Source organism: Moschus berezovskii, chromosome 13, assembly GCF_049115385.1.
Source record: "Moschus berezovskii isolate FMDL1 chromosome 13, NW_MosBer_1.0, whole genome shotgun sequence".
Taxonomy (NCBI): domain Eukaryota; kingdom Metazoa; phylum Chordata; class Mammalia; order Artiodactyla; family Moschidae; genus Moschus; species Moschus berezovskii.
The window spans coordinates 63,188,820-63,205,769 of NC_142472.1; the positions used below are offsets into that span (position 1 = coordinate 63,188,820).

Consider the following 16,950-nt stretch of genomic DNA (forward strand, 5'->3'; position numbering starts at 1 on the left):
AGTTGGCAATGATTAAATGTTTGTTGATTGTCAAGGATAAATATAAAAGAAAAGCCTTAAAATATTTTGTGTCTTTTACAATTATTATATAACTTTGACAATATCCAAAACATATTTTTTCTGGTTCTAGTTTCCAATTTGTCATATTTGTTCAGACTCCAGGTGTCCATGTGTCTTAAACAAAGACATGTCTCAGTAGGCATTCGTGTAAAATGGAAAAGTCTCACTAAGAATTACAAAAATGTAATAGCCTACACCTTTTTACAGCTGGGTCCAATTTCCTGAGGCTGTGCAGTGTGTACTGCACAGTGACATTCTTAAAATTATGTCGCTAAAATATTAACAGCCTGGGGCAAGGGAACAAATGGAAATTTATAATGCATCTAAGAAATACAGTGAATTGGAGACTTTCCGAGCAATAACGGCAAGAGTGTGAGTGTTGTGAACTAACGTGGCAAGTATTCACATATCTGATCCAGAAAACAACTTAGATACCTATGGGATTGCATAGGAGGATATATTGGGATAGGTTGATAGATGTTTTTTCATTTTTATAATGTCTCTATAGACCAGAATTGTGATTTTTTGACCGCTTTTTCTTTAGCAGCACAATCTTTTCAAAACTTTTTATGTAAAAATTTTCATACAGTTCCATTCTATAACAGGTAAGTGTGAAGATTTTACAGGTTGTATTTCTTTTTGCTTGTATTCATGCTTCTCAAGAACTCATTCTTCATATATCTTCCAGAATAAATCAGATTATTTTCTTTCTCTACTTAAAACTGCCCAATAGATTTGTTATGCACATAGAATAAAAAGTAGACATCCTATTCTGTCCTACAGAGTCCTGTAAGATCAGGCCCCTGCCAACCTTTCTAACTTCCTCTCATCCTATTTCCCCACAGGCCACAAGCTATGGGCTCCTTCACTGACCTGCTCTGTCACCCCTGGCTCCAAAATTTGCTCAGAATTTTGCACTGGTTCTTTTCTCTGCCCAAAACACACTTCTACCTAATTTGTGCACAGCTGAGCTATTCCTGTAAGTGCATTCTTCACTTAAATGTCACCTCCTCAGAGAAGCCTTTCTTAACCACCAAAATAATGCAGTCACCCAGCCATACTCAAACACAGGAACTTATTTTACCTCTCCACATGGTCCTTACCACTGGCATCTTCTCAGTCTGGGAATGTGTTTGTATTATTATGTCTTCTTCCACCAGAATGTATGTTCTCTGAGAATAGGAACCTTATCTCTTTTTTCCACTGGTCAATAGCAGTGTCTTGTACAGTGCCTGGCGTAGTGGATATTGATGGAAGGACAGAAGGAGGAAAGAGCGGAAGGATGAAGGACTCTTTGGGTATCTCCCCCTTTATTTTCCCGTCTCTAAACTCTGCTGGACAGATCCTCTCAATCACGCTCAGGAGTCTGATAAATACACACGACTTTCAAATCCCTCCACATTCTCAGGAAGAGGCCTCCTAGCCCTCTGCAGAGAGAAATGCTAAGTTTACATGTTGAGAGGAATCAGTTCTCATATTAAGACACAGCATCCCACAACCACGTGCGCCCATGCCATCCCTTCTATGTGAAAACATTTTCTGTTATGTAAACATGACTTTTCAACCCTATCAGTAGACAAAGACTGCGATCGCTGTCAGAAGTCTCGTCTTCACACATTAAGGACAATGGGAAATTGATTTGCTCCAGGCAGCTCCGTTTGTTTCTGTAGCTTTAGTGAAAGAGCAGGAGGTAGAAGGAAACCAGATGGCTGTGACTAGGAGGAGGGATGGCTCTGGAAAATAGAGTCAATGCAAATTGTGTGAGAAATACTGAATATTTGCAGATGACTTTTTTTTTTACTCCTGTCTCCAGTTACATAAATTTTCAAATTATACATGAACAATATAATAGCGAAGCTATTACCATATTTTTAAAAATTATCCTAAGCACATAATGGGACTTTCTTCTGAAAAGAGTATAAGGCACTTTACTGATTATGATGTATTTACATTTTCCAACACTCCCGTAACATAGAAGCTGAACTTGAATCATGCAAGCATACATTTTTAGTTCATCTTGTCCTCCTTTTTAGCCCTACAACCTTGGGTAATTTATTGTCTCTTCATCTCATTCTATTTACCTATAAAATCATGAGATCAATAGCTCTTCTTTATGGCTGCCATAAGCTCTAAGTAAACCAAGATAAATATCTAGCCATAACCCAAGACTGGGCATAGATCAGAGGCTCAGAAAATACTAAAGGACTCCTGGGGTTTAGATGAAGAAGTCAAAGCATACAATGTTGAAGTCTCAATGTAATAATGAATTTTAGATTTCTTGATTTCTAGCTCAGGAGCACAGCTCTTCATTTCTTTCTTATTGGCTTCCTTACAACAATTTAATCCCCCTCCAACTTCCTTCCTTAAGGAATATAACTCTAAACTATTTTAGGAATGTACTGGACCCTGCAAACTGTGGTTACTTCTGTTCAATTAATTATGATGTTTTATGAGTGTTCTTTCTATCAAAAGAAAAATCTCTCCACATGCATCTTTGGTTCCATAATCTCATACCCTTTCAAAATCCACTAAGAGCTACACAATCTACAAAACCTCTTGCTTCTTTAAATTCTTCCTCTTTACTAGAGCCCTTCTATCATCATACAAGTATGATCTCAGGATCTGGTGGTTCAGTGGCTAAGACTTCTTCCAATGCAGGGGAGTGGGGTTTCAATCCCTGGTTAGGGAACTAAAATCTCACATGTTGCAGGGTAAGACCAAAAAAGAAATGTTGAGTTCAGCAAGACTGGTAAATAGAAGATCAACCTGCTAAAAAACAATCCATTTGTATACATTTGCCACACACACACACACACAAAAAAAACAAATATGACTTCATACTTCCCTTCCTTAAACAAACTCATGCGCCCATATTCATTGCTCACTATTTTCATATCTTTCTACTCCCTTCACAGGAGAATTTTCTATTAAAAAGCAACCCCACCAAACTAATCTTTTTATTTTATATTGGAGTATAGCCAATTAACAATGTTGTGATAATTTTAGGTGGACAGCAAAGGGATTGGCCATACATGTATATGTATTCATTCCAAGAGAAATTTTTTAAGTTGGCCGCAGAGTTAAATTATTTTTTTCTTCCTTTTCTCGCATCTCACTTGCTCATCAACTTTCTCACATGAGTCCTGATCACCCATTTCACTTGAAACTCCTTGTTAGCTTCACCAGTGATCTTTATATTACCACTCAGTGAACCACTTACAAATCTCTCTTGATGTTTCAGCATCAAAGGACGTGTTTATCAAAATGTTCCTGCCTTGATGTCTGTGGCACTCACATGTGGTCATTCTCCCACCATCTCTCTGAATCTCTCCGCTCAGTACCTGAAGGTAGCTGCTTCTCTCTCTGATCTCAAAATGTGAGAGGCTGCATCGCTTTGTTCCAAGTTCTCTCCTCTTTCTTGTCCTAATGGAACTCCACCTCCTTGATTTTAATGCTATTCATTTCAACTTCTAAATGTAGATCTCTAACTGTCCTTTTTCTTGGCTCCTCCTCCATGCTCAGTTGCTAAGTCTTGTCTGACTCTGCAATCTCATGGACTGTAGACCCCCCCAGGATCCTCTGTCCATGGGATTCTCCATGCAAGAATACAAGATTGGGTTGCCATGCCCTTCTCCGGGGGATCTTCCCCACCCAGGGATCCAACCCAGGGATCAAACTCAGGTCTCTCTCATGCTGGCACATTCTTTATAATCTGAGCCACCAGGGAAATCCAAGAATACTGGAATGGGTAGCATATCCCTTCTCCAGGGAATCTTCCTGACCCAGGAATTGAACTGGGGTCTCTTGTATTGCAGGTGGATTCTTTACCAGCTAAGCTACCAGAGAAGCCCTTCTAAGCTCTAACCTCATGCAATTACTTGCCCTATGGGGTTTTCCTGGTGGCTCAGATGGTAAAGAATCTGCCTACAATGCAGTAGACCTGGGTTTGATCCTTGGGTCTGGAAGATCCCCTTGGAAAGGGCATGGCAACCTACTCCAGTATTCTTGCCTGGGAAATTCTGTGAACAGAGAAGGCTGGCGGTCTTTGGGGTCACAGAGAGTCAGATGTGACCAACACTAACTATGATACCTTTACTTAAATGTTTTACAGGTATCTCCAACTTAACATATTCAGAAGTAAACTATCTTTTCTTCTTCAAACCTGATTTTTCTGTAGTCTTTTTTGTAAATTGCACCCTCTTCTATGCTCATTCATGATTCTTGCTCTTCCACAAGTCTAGCTTTATGCTAAGACTTAGTGTGATGGCACGGAGAAGGCAATGGCAAGCCACTCCAGTACTCTTGCCTAGAAAATCCCATGGATGGAGGAGCCTGGTAGGCTGCAGTCCATGGGGTCGCTACGAGTCAGACATGACTGAGTGACTTCACTTTCACTTTTCACTTTCACACATTGGAGAAGGAAATGGCAACCCACTCCAGTGTTCTTGCCTGGAGAATGCCAGGGACGGGGGAGCCTGGTGGGCTTCTGTCTATGGGGTCACACAGAGTCAGACACGACTGAAGTGGCTTAGCAGCAGCAGCAGCAGTGTGATGGCAAACAAACTCTCTTCTTTTTCCTCCAGGATCCAGTCAAATCTGATATTTCTTCCAAAATCTTTGGTTGAAACCTCAGATAGATGGCATGGCTATTTTGGCCACTTTCAGCTAAAACTTCAATCATTTAATCTCATAAGAGTTCATTTTGGTAACTGCATACCAAGTCTCATGAGATAGTCACACAAGACATTTCATCAAATTGAAACTCTTCCTTCTTTCTCCTCAGATTTTATTTTAGTTGGAAACCTGAGTTGGGAAGAAGCATATGGTAAACTTTTCTCTAGTCCCCTTATGTGAGGCTCCTCTACCCTCAATTCCCCACTGCCTTCTGGGTCCTCTGAATTTGGAGGTTAAACTTATCTAGAAGTAAAGGGTAGAAAGTAACTTATTCGACTGTTATTTTCATCATATGGCTTTAATGCTTTCTGGAATTTCAGGTGTACAAAAAGCTGTGTTTTTAACAATATGTTCAGATAAGACACTGTTTTTCTGTGTGAGTATATTATAATAAATTCAAACATTTCACAATGTACATAGAAAAAAATTCTAAGTATTACTACCCAGATATAGCCTTTGCTATCATTCCAGAACGCTTCCTGTGCATGTACATAAAGGACAGAAAATGAAAGTGTTAGTTGCTCAGTCATATCTAACTCTTTGCAACCCCATGAAGTATAGGATGCCAGGCTCCCTGTCCATGGGATTCTCCAGGCAAGAATACTGGAGTGGGTTGCCATTCCCTTCTCCAGGGGATCTTCCTGACTCAGGGATCCAACCTGGGTCTCTTGCATTGCAGCCAGATTCTTTACTGTCTGAGCCACCAGGGAAGTCTCTAAGGACAGAAAGCAGATTACATGTTCATGTTTATCTTTTCAGTATCCATTACTCAATTATTCTATTTGAAGACCAGCCTGTATTCAGATATCCACCTATCCTCTGAAAACTAATCACTCTTCCCCCATCAAAGCCCGGCTTCCTTCGTGGCTCAGATGATAAAGAATCCCCCTGCAATGCAGGAGACCTGGGTTGGATCCCTGGGTTGGGAAGATCCTCTGGGGGAAGGCATGGCAACCCATTCCAGTATTCTTTCCTGGTGAATCCCCATGTATAGAGGAGCCTGGCAGGCTACAGTCCATGGGGTCACAGAGAGTCAGACATGACTGAGCAACTAAACACTGCACATCCCAGTCAAGATATTACATTTAAGGGGAAGATGGTAGGGATCCAATGCTTTCAGGAAGAAAGATCTCTTCATTTAATTTACCAACATGGCCCCTAAAGAAACTAACTAGGCCCTTGGGAAAGACTAGAGACTGCTCAACCAAGTAGTTCCTTTGATTGAAACTGCTGAGTTGATAGATCAGGTCAATCATATGACTATGTTAATACAGTAATCTGATATAAAATCCTAATATGAGAACTCACAGATTAGTTAGGGCCTCAGGTATATAGAACACAGCTATTGATCTGGTGTTGTGTTCTAAAATCCACAAAACCCAAACCAACGTAGTAGATGTTGATCCTGGTTCTTTTCTCTGTTTCCTTTTTTAGAGAGTGGAGTGGGAATAGGTAATGAAAGATGCAATATGCAACAATTTGCCTTTTATTTTAGGGAATGCCACTAACCACTGGACATCTAGAATCTGTACTTAATGGCAGTTCTTGGAGTCTGCAGAGAGTTTATTTCTCACTCTTTGGAATACACGCATCTCTGCCATGCTGTCCTGCACTGTCAACATGAGGCCATGGATGTAATGGGTCAATGTGATGTTCTTTGGGCTGTTGAGACCCCCAAGATCTCTCTAGATTGTATTTTGACAGAGGACCACACAGTTACACATGTAGAGTAAATTAATATCTGTTAATTTCATGTCAAAGCAAATTATTTCTCTTTCCTGACGGGGATAGGAAAGAAGACAACACAACCAGTTGCTTAAACATGAGTTGACAATATTACATCCTTTTCAGATTGGAAGGGCCAGTGGTTCATTAAAACGGGAAGAGAAACCAATGACAGGTATGACCATAGACAGCAAATATTACTATCCAGAGTCTTACTGAGTGCCTGATACACAGGAATAGAATGTCACACAATATAGCATCTAAGCAGGGGACCCACTTCACTGTGAGGCAGGCTCAGGAGTGAGCCTATGGTTAGGTATAAGACCAACCAGAGAGAGGAATTACTTTATCATGACGCAATACCGCATTGAGGATTCAAGAGAGGCAAAAAAGATGACTCTTTCAACAAGGATATACCCTTAAGTCTATCTAGATCTAGGGTTTTATTCAGAAATAATTATATTTTCTTTTAAAATCAGTTTTCTTGCTTTGGTACATTTCAGTGGTTATTTTGTTGTTATTTATGTAGAAAAAAATCTCAAAGTTCAGAGAAAAGTTTGTCATCAAACTCTTTACTTTTTTCTTAATAAATACATTTTCTAAGCTTGACACAGAGTCCAAAACATGTTTATTCCTTTTTAGTGGTTTATACTTAAGAAGAAAAGGAAAACATACTTTTAAAAAAAAAAAACTGTAACTTTTGTAGCCTGTAATAACTACCACTAAGTGGTTTTCCTGATTTGTTTGATTTTATGATTAACAAAAGCATTTAAAAACATTTACCTTGTTAAATACACAAAACCAAAGAAAATGAATTTCACCACAGAGTCTGTTGAAGTACTATTATAAAATCTGAAAAGGAAATGAATAGCAACTAATGAAAATTAGGCCTTGGCCACCTCATGCGATGAGTTGACTCACTGGAAAAGACTCTGATGCTGGGAGGGATTGGGGGCTGGAGGAGATGGGGTCGACAGAGAATGAGATGGCTGGATGGCATCACCGACTCAATGGACATGAGTTTGAGTGAACTCCGGGAGTTGGTGATGGACAGGGAGGCCTGGCGTGCTGTGATTCATGGGGTCGCAAAGAGTCGGACACGACTGAGCGACTGAACTGAACTGAACTGAACAAGTCATGCAAGATAAAATCAGACCAAATCAGAAGCTAAAGAGTAAAGTAAGTTACAGTTTAACATAGTTATACTGTCTCAGAAGAAAATGTTCATGTACCTACTTTAGACTTCAAGTCTAACCACGTACATCTGTGATACATGTCAAGGATATTGCCAAGGAAAAGGGAAGGGGTGGCTGTCTAAATTATAACATTCATAAAGAAGGTAAAAAAATAACCTTTGATTTCTATCAGTTTCTAAGGAAATTTGACCATAATTTTATCAGTTTTGGTCAGAGCAGCAAGAATATACAAGCAGAATCAATAATTTTGTAGTCAAATAATTATCCTTGTCCTGATTCAGGAAATCCATCTTGGTTGGACAATAACCTTGGGAAACCATTAGGGGTAATGTAACCAGGGAAGCAGATTGATGGAGCTTATTATAAGGATTTGTTGTTGTTTAGTTGCTAAGTCGTGTCTGACTCTGTGACCCCATGGACTGTAGCCTGTCAGGCTCTCTGTCCATGGGATTCTCCAGGCAAGAATACTGGAATGGGTTGTCGTTTCCTTCTCCAGGGAATCTTCCCAACCCAAGGACTGAACCCATGTCTCCTGTGTTGGCATGCAGATTCCTTACTCCTGAGCCACCAGGGAAGTCCTCTTATAAGGATATGTGCTGTGCTTAGTCACTCAGTTTTGTCTGACACTTTGTGATAGGGCCCACCTAAAAGGACTGATTACCAGAGGAAATTACATCAGGAATTTTAAATATACTCTGAGAACTGACAGACAACTCTGGCTATCAGGCATAATACAGAACAGAAGTTACAAAGAAAGCTCTAGGCAGAAGAGTCTATGAAGAATGGCTCAGTGTCACAGAATAGGCATTTAGGATACTGGACCTAGAACAAGCAATTCCTGATTTTGGGGATTTAATCAGTCATTTATAGTTAGGGCATTAGATACATATCATATGTTAAATGTACTAGTGGTGGTTTAAATCCAATGTGGGAGATAAACATGGAGCTTTCTAGGTCAAAGCCATGACATAGAAAAGTAAGGAGCTGGGAAAAGGAACTCCATTACTACAAATCAGAGGACAAATGTAAACTGGGAAAATCTCTACTGGGAAGTCACAATAGAGGAAAAGGAAACCAAATGAATATGGGTAAATTCATTGCATGAGGCAGGTGACTGCCAACACAGAAAGTCTATTTCAGGCAGCAGTTATGTAGATATAAGTTTGGTTCTTGTTTGAATGATATATTATGTTATGTGTGTAAGCATTTGCTGCCAAAGACTTTTATCCTATTCATAGATCTTTCTTGTCCCCTCTGTATAGTTTTAAAATAAATCTAGAAGTGACATCTTGCAGCAACATTATCCAACCCACATCCTCAAAAACTTCTGATCTGCTCACCTTTCTCAACCTGCGTGCATGCCTGCTCAGTCACTAAGTTGTGTCCGATTCTTTCCAACTCTATGGGCTCTAGCCTACCAGGCTCATCTGTCCATGGGATTTCCCAGGTGAGAATACTGGAGTGGGTTGCTGTTTCCTTCTCCAGGGGATCTTTCTAACCCAGGGATCTAACCAGCCTCTCCTGCATTGCGGGCAGATTCTTTGCCACTGAACCACCAGGGAAGCACATTTCTCAACCTGGTGAGGTCTTAATGATGAAGAGAGTGTAATTACTTCATCATGATGTAATACTGCATGGTACTGTAGTATTGATTGGTTACCTGACATATACACACTGCTGCTGCTGCTGCTAAGTCACTTCAGTCGTGTCCGACTCTGTGTGACCCCATAGATGGAAGCCCACTAGGCTCCCCCATCCCTGGGATTCTCCAGGCAAGAACACTGGAGTGGGTTGCCATTTCTTTCTCCAATGTGTGAAAGTGAAAAGTGAAAGTGAAGTCGCTCAGTCGTGTCCGACCCTTAGCGACCCCAGGGACTGCAGCCCACCAGGCTCCTCCATCCATGGGATTTGCCAGGCAAGAGTACTGGAGCGGCTTGCCATTGCCTTCTCCGGACATATACACACTACTATATATAAAATAGATAACTAATAAGACCTACCACATAACACAGGGAACTACTCTGGAATTAACTATATGGGAAAAATATCTAAAGAAGAATGGATATATGTATATGCATAACTGATTCACTTTGTTGTGCAGCAGAAACTAAACAGCAGAAACTAAACTAAACTAATCAAATCAACTAGACTCTAATAAAAAATGTTTTTAAATGAAGAAAGAAATTAGATAGCCATGTGGATGAAAAAAATTCAGGCAGCTAGATCCTAGAAGAAAAATGATAATAATGGAATGGCAAATCCAACTATCAACCAAATCTACAAATTCTACAAAGATGGTGTTGTTAAGTTGCATGCAGAACTTCCATATCTAGAAAACACACTGAACTAGTTTATGATACATGCAAAGATGCCACCAAAATGGATAACCATAGCACTGTAATCTAGAAAGCCCTCCCAAAGGAAGTTACATCAGTTAGCTTTTGCTGAAAAAGCAAACTCTAAAATGTAGTGGTTTAAAACAACAGCTATTTATTTACCGCATATCTCTGTGGGTTTAAAATCTTACTCTTTAATATTTAATTTCATAGTGATGATAATGATTCGAACAGAATATCTGAAAAGGCTCCTTAGGAGGGTGGTAATGAACAAAAGTTGAGAAACACTGCTGTAGCCCTTCATCCCTTTACTTAAAGAATAATTATGGCACACTCTATACCTGCCAAACACTACCCTAGGCACTGGGGACATAGCCAGGAAAAAACAGCAAAATCCTTTCCCTGGTAGAATCATCATATTTCAAAAGACATCCTAGAATCTTTAAAAAAATTTTTTTATTTTTTCTTGGTCTATTTGACAATGTTATTTGGTGGGGTTTTTTAAAGATTTTTTATGTAAACCATTTTTAAAGCCATTAATTTTTTACAACATTACTTCTATTCTTTTATGTTTTTGTTTTTTGGCCATAAGGCATGTGGGATCATTACACCCCAATCAGAGGTCAAACTCATACCTCCTGCATTGGAAGGTGAAGTCTTAACCACTGAACTGCCAGGGAATTCCCTGGATACTCTTATTTGAAGGCAAAGAATCCTTAACTAAAGCTATGAATCATTCTTTCAGGCAACCAGGAAGATATTTAATCTGGTTTTACATGTAACTTCTTTGATTCTAATCATTGGAGCTATAGTTTATTGAACACTGTCTGTCTGTCAAATATGAATATCCCAGCTTTCCTAAAGGTCCTAAAATTAAGCATGAATTTTCACCATTTTAAAGATGAGGAAATTGAGTTTACTTGCTCAAGACCTCACAGTTAGCAAATAAAAGAACGAGAATTTTTTAATTCATACTACCAGGCTCCAAAATATGCCTTTTCTAGTGTAGCAAGCTGCTTTTTCACATGTTGAAGCTCTGCACTAAAAGATAAAACATCCAAATTGTTTCCATATCTTAACTATTGTGAATAATGCTATGATAAACATGGGAGTGTATACAAAAGATGAAGTATATGTGTATAATGAAATGTTGTTCAGCCATGATAAAGGGAATGCTGCTGTTCGCAACAACTTGGATGAAGCTTGAGGACACTACGCTAAGTGAAATAAGTCAGATAGAGAAAGACAAATACTGTGTGGTATTACTTACATGTGGAATATTGAAAAAAAGCCAAACCTGGAAATACAGAGTGTAGAATGGTGGTTACCAACAGCAGGGAGTTGGGGTGAGGGGGTGGGGGATGGTAGAGTAGATGTTGTTTAAGGGTAAAAGCTTCTGACTTGTATACAAATAAGTCCTGGAACTCCACTGCCCAACATGGTGATTATAGACAACAATATTATAAACTTCAAGGTTGCTAAGATCTTAATTGTTCTCACCACACACACACACAAAGAAATAATTATGTGACATGATAGGGTGTTAGCTAATGCTATGGTGGTAATCATATTCCAAATATATGTATGCATGTGTGTTAGTCACTCAACATGTATTAAATCAACACACTGTACACTTAAACTTACACAAAGTTATGTGACAATTATATCTCCATAAAAAATATTTCAGTGTCAATCCACCCGTTTATAGCACAGCTACATGGCCTAATGGATAAGGCATCTGATTCCAGGTCAGAAGATTGAGGGTTCGGGTCCCTTCAAGATCACTGTGTAGTTCAGTTTTGGAGAAGGAAACAGCAACCCACTCCAGTATTCTTGCCTAGAAAATCGCATGGATGGAGGAGCCTGGCAGGAGGTCGCAAAAAGTTGGACGTGACTGAGTATCTTCACTCACTCACTACCCATTTATAAAAGATATCTAGGCTTCCTCATTCCCTCTGAAACTTTAACAAATCATCAAATTACTCTGAGTTTTATTATCTCATCTATACAATCTAGGATAAGTGTAAATATACAGGAGATGATTTCTTAACCTAAAATTATTTATCATTTCTTATAAGTTTATGATATAACTAAGCTTAAGGGACCTCATCAAAAATTCTTCAATGTAATACAACTCACATGAATGGCACCTTGCAATTTAGGAAATTTTTCCTCTGAAATAGAAACTAATATAATTTATTCAATTGAAGAAGTTGATTACTAGCACATTTTATCTGCTGTTCAATGAATAAAAGCAAGACTCATCAGTTTGTGTATGGTGTCAAGAATTAGCTCATAAACCTTCTATTGTTACACATTTTTCCATGAGATAATACTATACTTCATTTGCTACTGTTTCAGTATTTAATTTTATATTATAAAAAATCAGAACACACCATCCAATATCTGTGGGACATTTTCAAAGGGTGTACATACCACTGATGCAATTGGAATACCAGAACACCAGGAGAAGGAAGAAAGAACAATGTGGAAGAAACAGTTGAAGTAATAATGGCTGAGAATGTATCAAAATTAATGACGAACACTAAACCCCAGAAAACACCAATCAAGGGAAATACAAAATAAACAAACAAAAAACATTATTATAACACCTATATATATCATATTCAAACTGCAGAAAATTAGAGGTGAGGTAAAATCTTGAAAGAAACACAAGGAGAAAAATACTTTATTGGTAGAAGAACAGGAATTAAAAATTACAGTGAACTTCTCATCAGAAACCATACCAACAGGAAGAAAATGAATGAAAATTTTTTTTCTTTTTTTCTGAATGAAATATTTAAAACATTGAAAGAAAAAAGATCAATAACCTAGAATTCTATAACTGGTGATATTATTCTTCCAAAATGAAGAAGATATAGAGACTTTCTTGGAAAAACAAAAACTGAGGGCATTCACTACCCATAAACCTATACCACAAAATATGTTAAAAGAAATTCTTCAGGCAGAAGGCAAACTAGATCAGAAATGTGGATCTCTGTAAAGAAAGGAAGCACATTGGAAAAGGAAAAAGTAAAAATAGCATCTGTTATTTTTATTATTCTTCATTAATTTAAAAATAACTGTTCAAGATAATAATCAAAGATAATTAGGCAATTATGGCATACTGTTCCACTGTGTGTGTGTGTGCTCAGTCATATAGTCATGTCCAACTCTTTGCAACTCCATGGACTCTAGCCCATCAGGCTCCTCTGTCCATGGAATTTTCCAGGCAAGAATACTGGAGTGGGTTGCCATTTCCTACTCTAGAAAATGGCATAAAGATAGGTGAAATGAAGGCTAGCAATGTCCCACAAGATTAGTGGCAGTAATTGGGAATAATATTCTAAGATATCCTAAGAAACAAAAACTAAGTAGCAACTACACAATCCCAATTAAAATTCCAGTGGGACATTTGTTGAAATATCCAAGCTAATTCAAAAATTTATATCCATAGCATTTAGAATAGACAAGAGAATTTTGAAAACTAAAAAAGAGAGCTAGAGTACTTATGCCATCTGGTTTTTGGAATCACTCTGAAGCTACAGTAATTAAGATAATGTGGCACTGGCCTAAGGGCAGATGCATAGAACAAAAGAACAGGACAGAGTCTACAAGCAAACCTCCACATACACAATCAATTGATCTTCGGCCATGTTGCCAAGAAAATATAGAGGGGGAAAGGTTGCTTACTTTTTCTTTCCATTTGTATTTTTCTCAGCAAATGGTGCTAGAATAATTTGATACTTCTATGAAAACAAAATAAAACATTTAACCTTGACTCTGGCCTTCAACCACTCACAAAAATGGCTTTGAGACAGACTATGGACCTACTTTTTTCTGTTGGGGTATAGCCAATTAACAACATTGTGATAGTTTCTGGTGGACAGCAAAGGGACTCAGCCATACATGTACATGTATCCATTCTCCTCCAAACTCCCCTCCCATCCAGGCTGCCACGTAACATTGAGCAGAGTTCCCTGTGCTATACAGAAGGTCCTTGTTGTTAAATACAGCAGTGTGTACATGTCCATCCCAAACTTTGTAACTATCCCTTCCTCCACCCTTCTGACTGGCAACCATAAGTTCATTCTCTAAGTCTGTGAGTCTCTTTCTGCTTTGTAAGTTCATTTGTATCATTTCTTTTCAGATTGTGCATATAAGGGATATCATCCTGAGTGAAGTAAAACAGACAGGAGAAAAATCATATGGCAATGACTTCTTATACCAGATTAAAAAAGTGCTAACAATAAGAAAAAAATGTACTTTAATAGCCCAACAAAGTAATAGGCAAAAGATTTGAAAAGATATTTCCCTCATGTGGATATGTAATTGCAAAATAAGCACATGAAAAAATTCTCAGCATCATAAGTCATCCTAACAATACAAATTAAAATCACCCATAAGTTACCACTACGCAATCACTAGACTGGCTAATTTTTTCTTTAATGACAATGCCAAGTATTCATGAGGGAAAGGAACAGTTGGAACTTCATATTAGCTGATGGAATTGTAAATGGTAATATCAATTTGGAAATCTCTTAGGCAATTTATTTTAAAGCTAAACCTACAGCTACCCAGCCATTCCTCTTCAGGATGTATACAATATATATATATAACCAAAGTAACTTATAGAAAATGTTCATAGCAGCCTGATTTATAATAGTCAAAAAAATTGGAAGCAACCAAATGAACAAAAGAATAAACAAATTCTATATATACAAACAATGGTACATAAGTCAGCAGCATGCTGATAATGTGGGTTAATCATTATATCACACAAAAGAAAGCAGACACAAAAGATCATATACTATATTACTCCAACTATATGAATTTTAGCTAAACTGTGATAATAATCACAAAATATTAATGGTCACCCTGGATGAGAGGAACTGACTGGAAAAGAACACACGGGAAGTTTCTGGAGTCATGAAAACTTTCTCTATCTTTATGAAGTGGTAGTTTAATGAATGCATATATTTACCAAAGCTCATTGAATTGTACACTTAAAAACTTTACAACTGTGCATTTCATATGTAAATTATGAATGAAGAAATTAAATAAAATTAACTTTACCTTATGCATATTTAAGTGTATTCAACATAATTCTCATAATATTTTTCTTAGATAGGTTTTCAGTTCAGTTCATTCACTCAGTCGTGTTCGACTCTTAGTGACCCCATGAACCACAGCACGCCAGGCCTCCCTGTCCATCACCAACTCCCGGAGTTCACTCAAACTCATGTCCATCGAGTCGGTGATGCCATCCAGCCATCTCATTCTCTGTCGTCCCCGTCTCCTCCTACCCCCAATCCCTCCCAGCATCAGAGTCTTTTCCAGTGAGTCAACTCGTTGCATGAGGTGGCCAAAGTATTGCAGTTTCAGCTTTAGCATCAGTCCTTCCAATGAACACCCAGGATTGATCTCCTTTAGAATGGACTGGTTGGATCTCCTTGCAGTCCAAGGGACTCTCAAGAGTCTTCTCCAGTACCACAGTTCAAAAGCATCAATTCTTGGGCGATCAGCTTTCTTCACAGTCCAACTCTCACATCCAATTTATGTACCTGCAAATATGGTTTCAAAACCCCTGCACTAGAGATGGAACTTGAAAACTAGTTGCCTGGCTCCAGAGGCTATAGACATACTCAGTGTAGAATGGAAGAGAAATTTACCAACTTTATATTCTTTAATTCAGTCATCACTAGGCATGTAACAGAAGACAAAAACTTCAAGCAAGAATTCTCCATTTACTAAGAAATAAAGTTTTTAGAAGACAAACACTCACTACATATAAACCTTGATAGTAGTTAGGGAAAAGGTTCAGTTCAGTACAGTTCAATTGCTCAGTCTTGTCCAACAGTTTGTGACCCCATGGACTGCAGCACTCAAGCCTTCCCTATCTATCACCAATTCTGAGAGCTTACTCAGACTCATTTCCATCCAGTTGGTGATGCCATCCAACAAACTCATCCTCACTTGTCCCCTTCTCTTCCTGCCTTCAATCTTTCCCAGTATCAGAGTCTTTTCCAAAGAATCAGTTCTCATCAGGTGGCCAAAGTATTTGAGTTTCAGCTTCAGCATCAGTCCTTCCAATAAATATTCAGGAATGATTTCGTTTATGATGGACTGGTTGATCTCCTTGCAGTCCAAGGGACTCTCAAGAGTCTTCTCCAGCACCACAGTTCGAAAGCATCAATTCTTCTGTGCTCAGCTTTCTTTTTAGTCCAGCTCTCACATCCATACAAGACTAATGGAAAAACCATAGCGTTGTTGGCAGAGTAATTTCTCTGCTTTTTAATATGCTGTCTAGGTTGGTCATAACTTATCTTCCAAGGAGCAAGCATCTTTTAATTTCATGGCTTCAGTCACCATCTTTGGTGATTTTGTTGTCTCTCACTGTTTCCCTTGATTCCCCATCTATTTGTCATGAAGTGATGGGACCAGATGCCATGCTCTTAGTTTTCTGAATGTTGAGTTTAAGCCAACTTTTTCACACTCCTCTTTCACTTTTCAAGAGGCCCTCCAGTTCTTCACTTTCTGCCATAAGGATGGTGCCATCTGTGTATCTGAGGTTATGGATATTTCTCCTGGCAATCTTGATTCCAGCTTGTGTTTCATCCAGCCCGGCATTTCGCATGATGTACTCTGCATATCAGTTAAATAAGCAGGGTGACGATATACAGCCTTGATGTATTCCTTTCCCAATTTGGAACCAATCTGTTGTCCCATGTCCAGTTCTAACTGCTGCTTCTTGACCTGCATACAGATTTCTCAGGGGGCAAGTCAGGTGGTCTGGTATTCCCATCTCTTTAAGATTTTTCCACAGTTTGATGTGATCCACACAGTCAAAGGCTTTGGCATAGTCAATAAAGCAGAAGTAGATGTTTTTCTAGAACTCTCTTGCTTTTTCGAAGATCCAACAAATGTTGGCAATTTGATCTCTGGTGCCTCTGCCTTTT

The 16,950-nt window shown here is 38.6% G+C and overlaps 1 protein-coding gene across 1 annotated transcript in view; it reads left to right on the forward strand.

The window, feature by feature from the left end:
* The first annotated feature begins 364 nt into the window (after nt 1-364).
* Nucleotides 365-16,950, forward strand: part of UFM1 (ubiquitin fold modifier 1) — a 39,246-nt gene continuing 22,660 nt past the window's right edge. The window contains exons 1-3 of the mRNA XM_055426209.2: nt 365-432; nt 3,302-3,407; nt 6,586-6,634. Coding sequence (XP_055282184.2) covers nt 365-432; nt 3,302-3,407; nt 6,586-6,634 — 223 coding nt within the window. The remainder of the gene's footprint in view (nt 433-3,301; nt 3,408-6,585; nt 6,635-16,950) is intronic.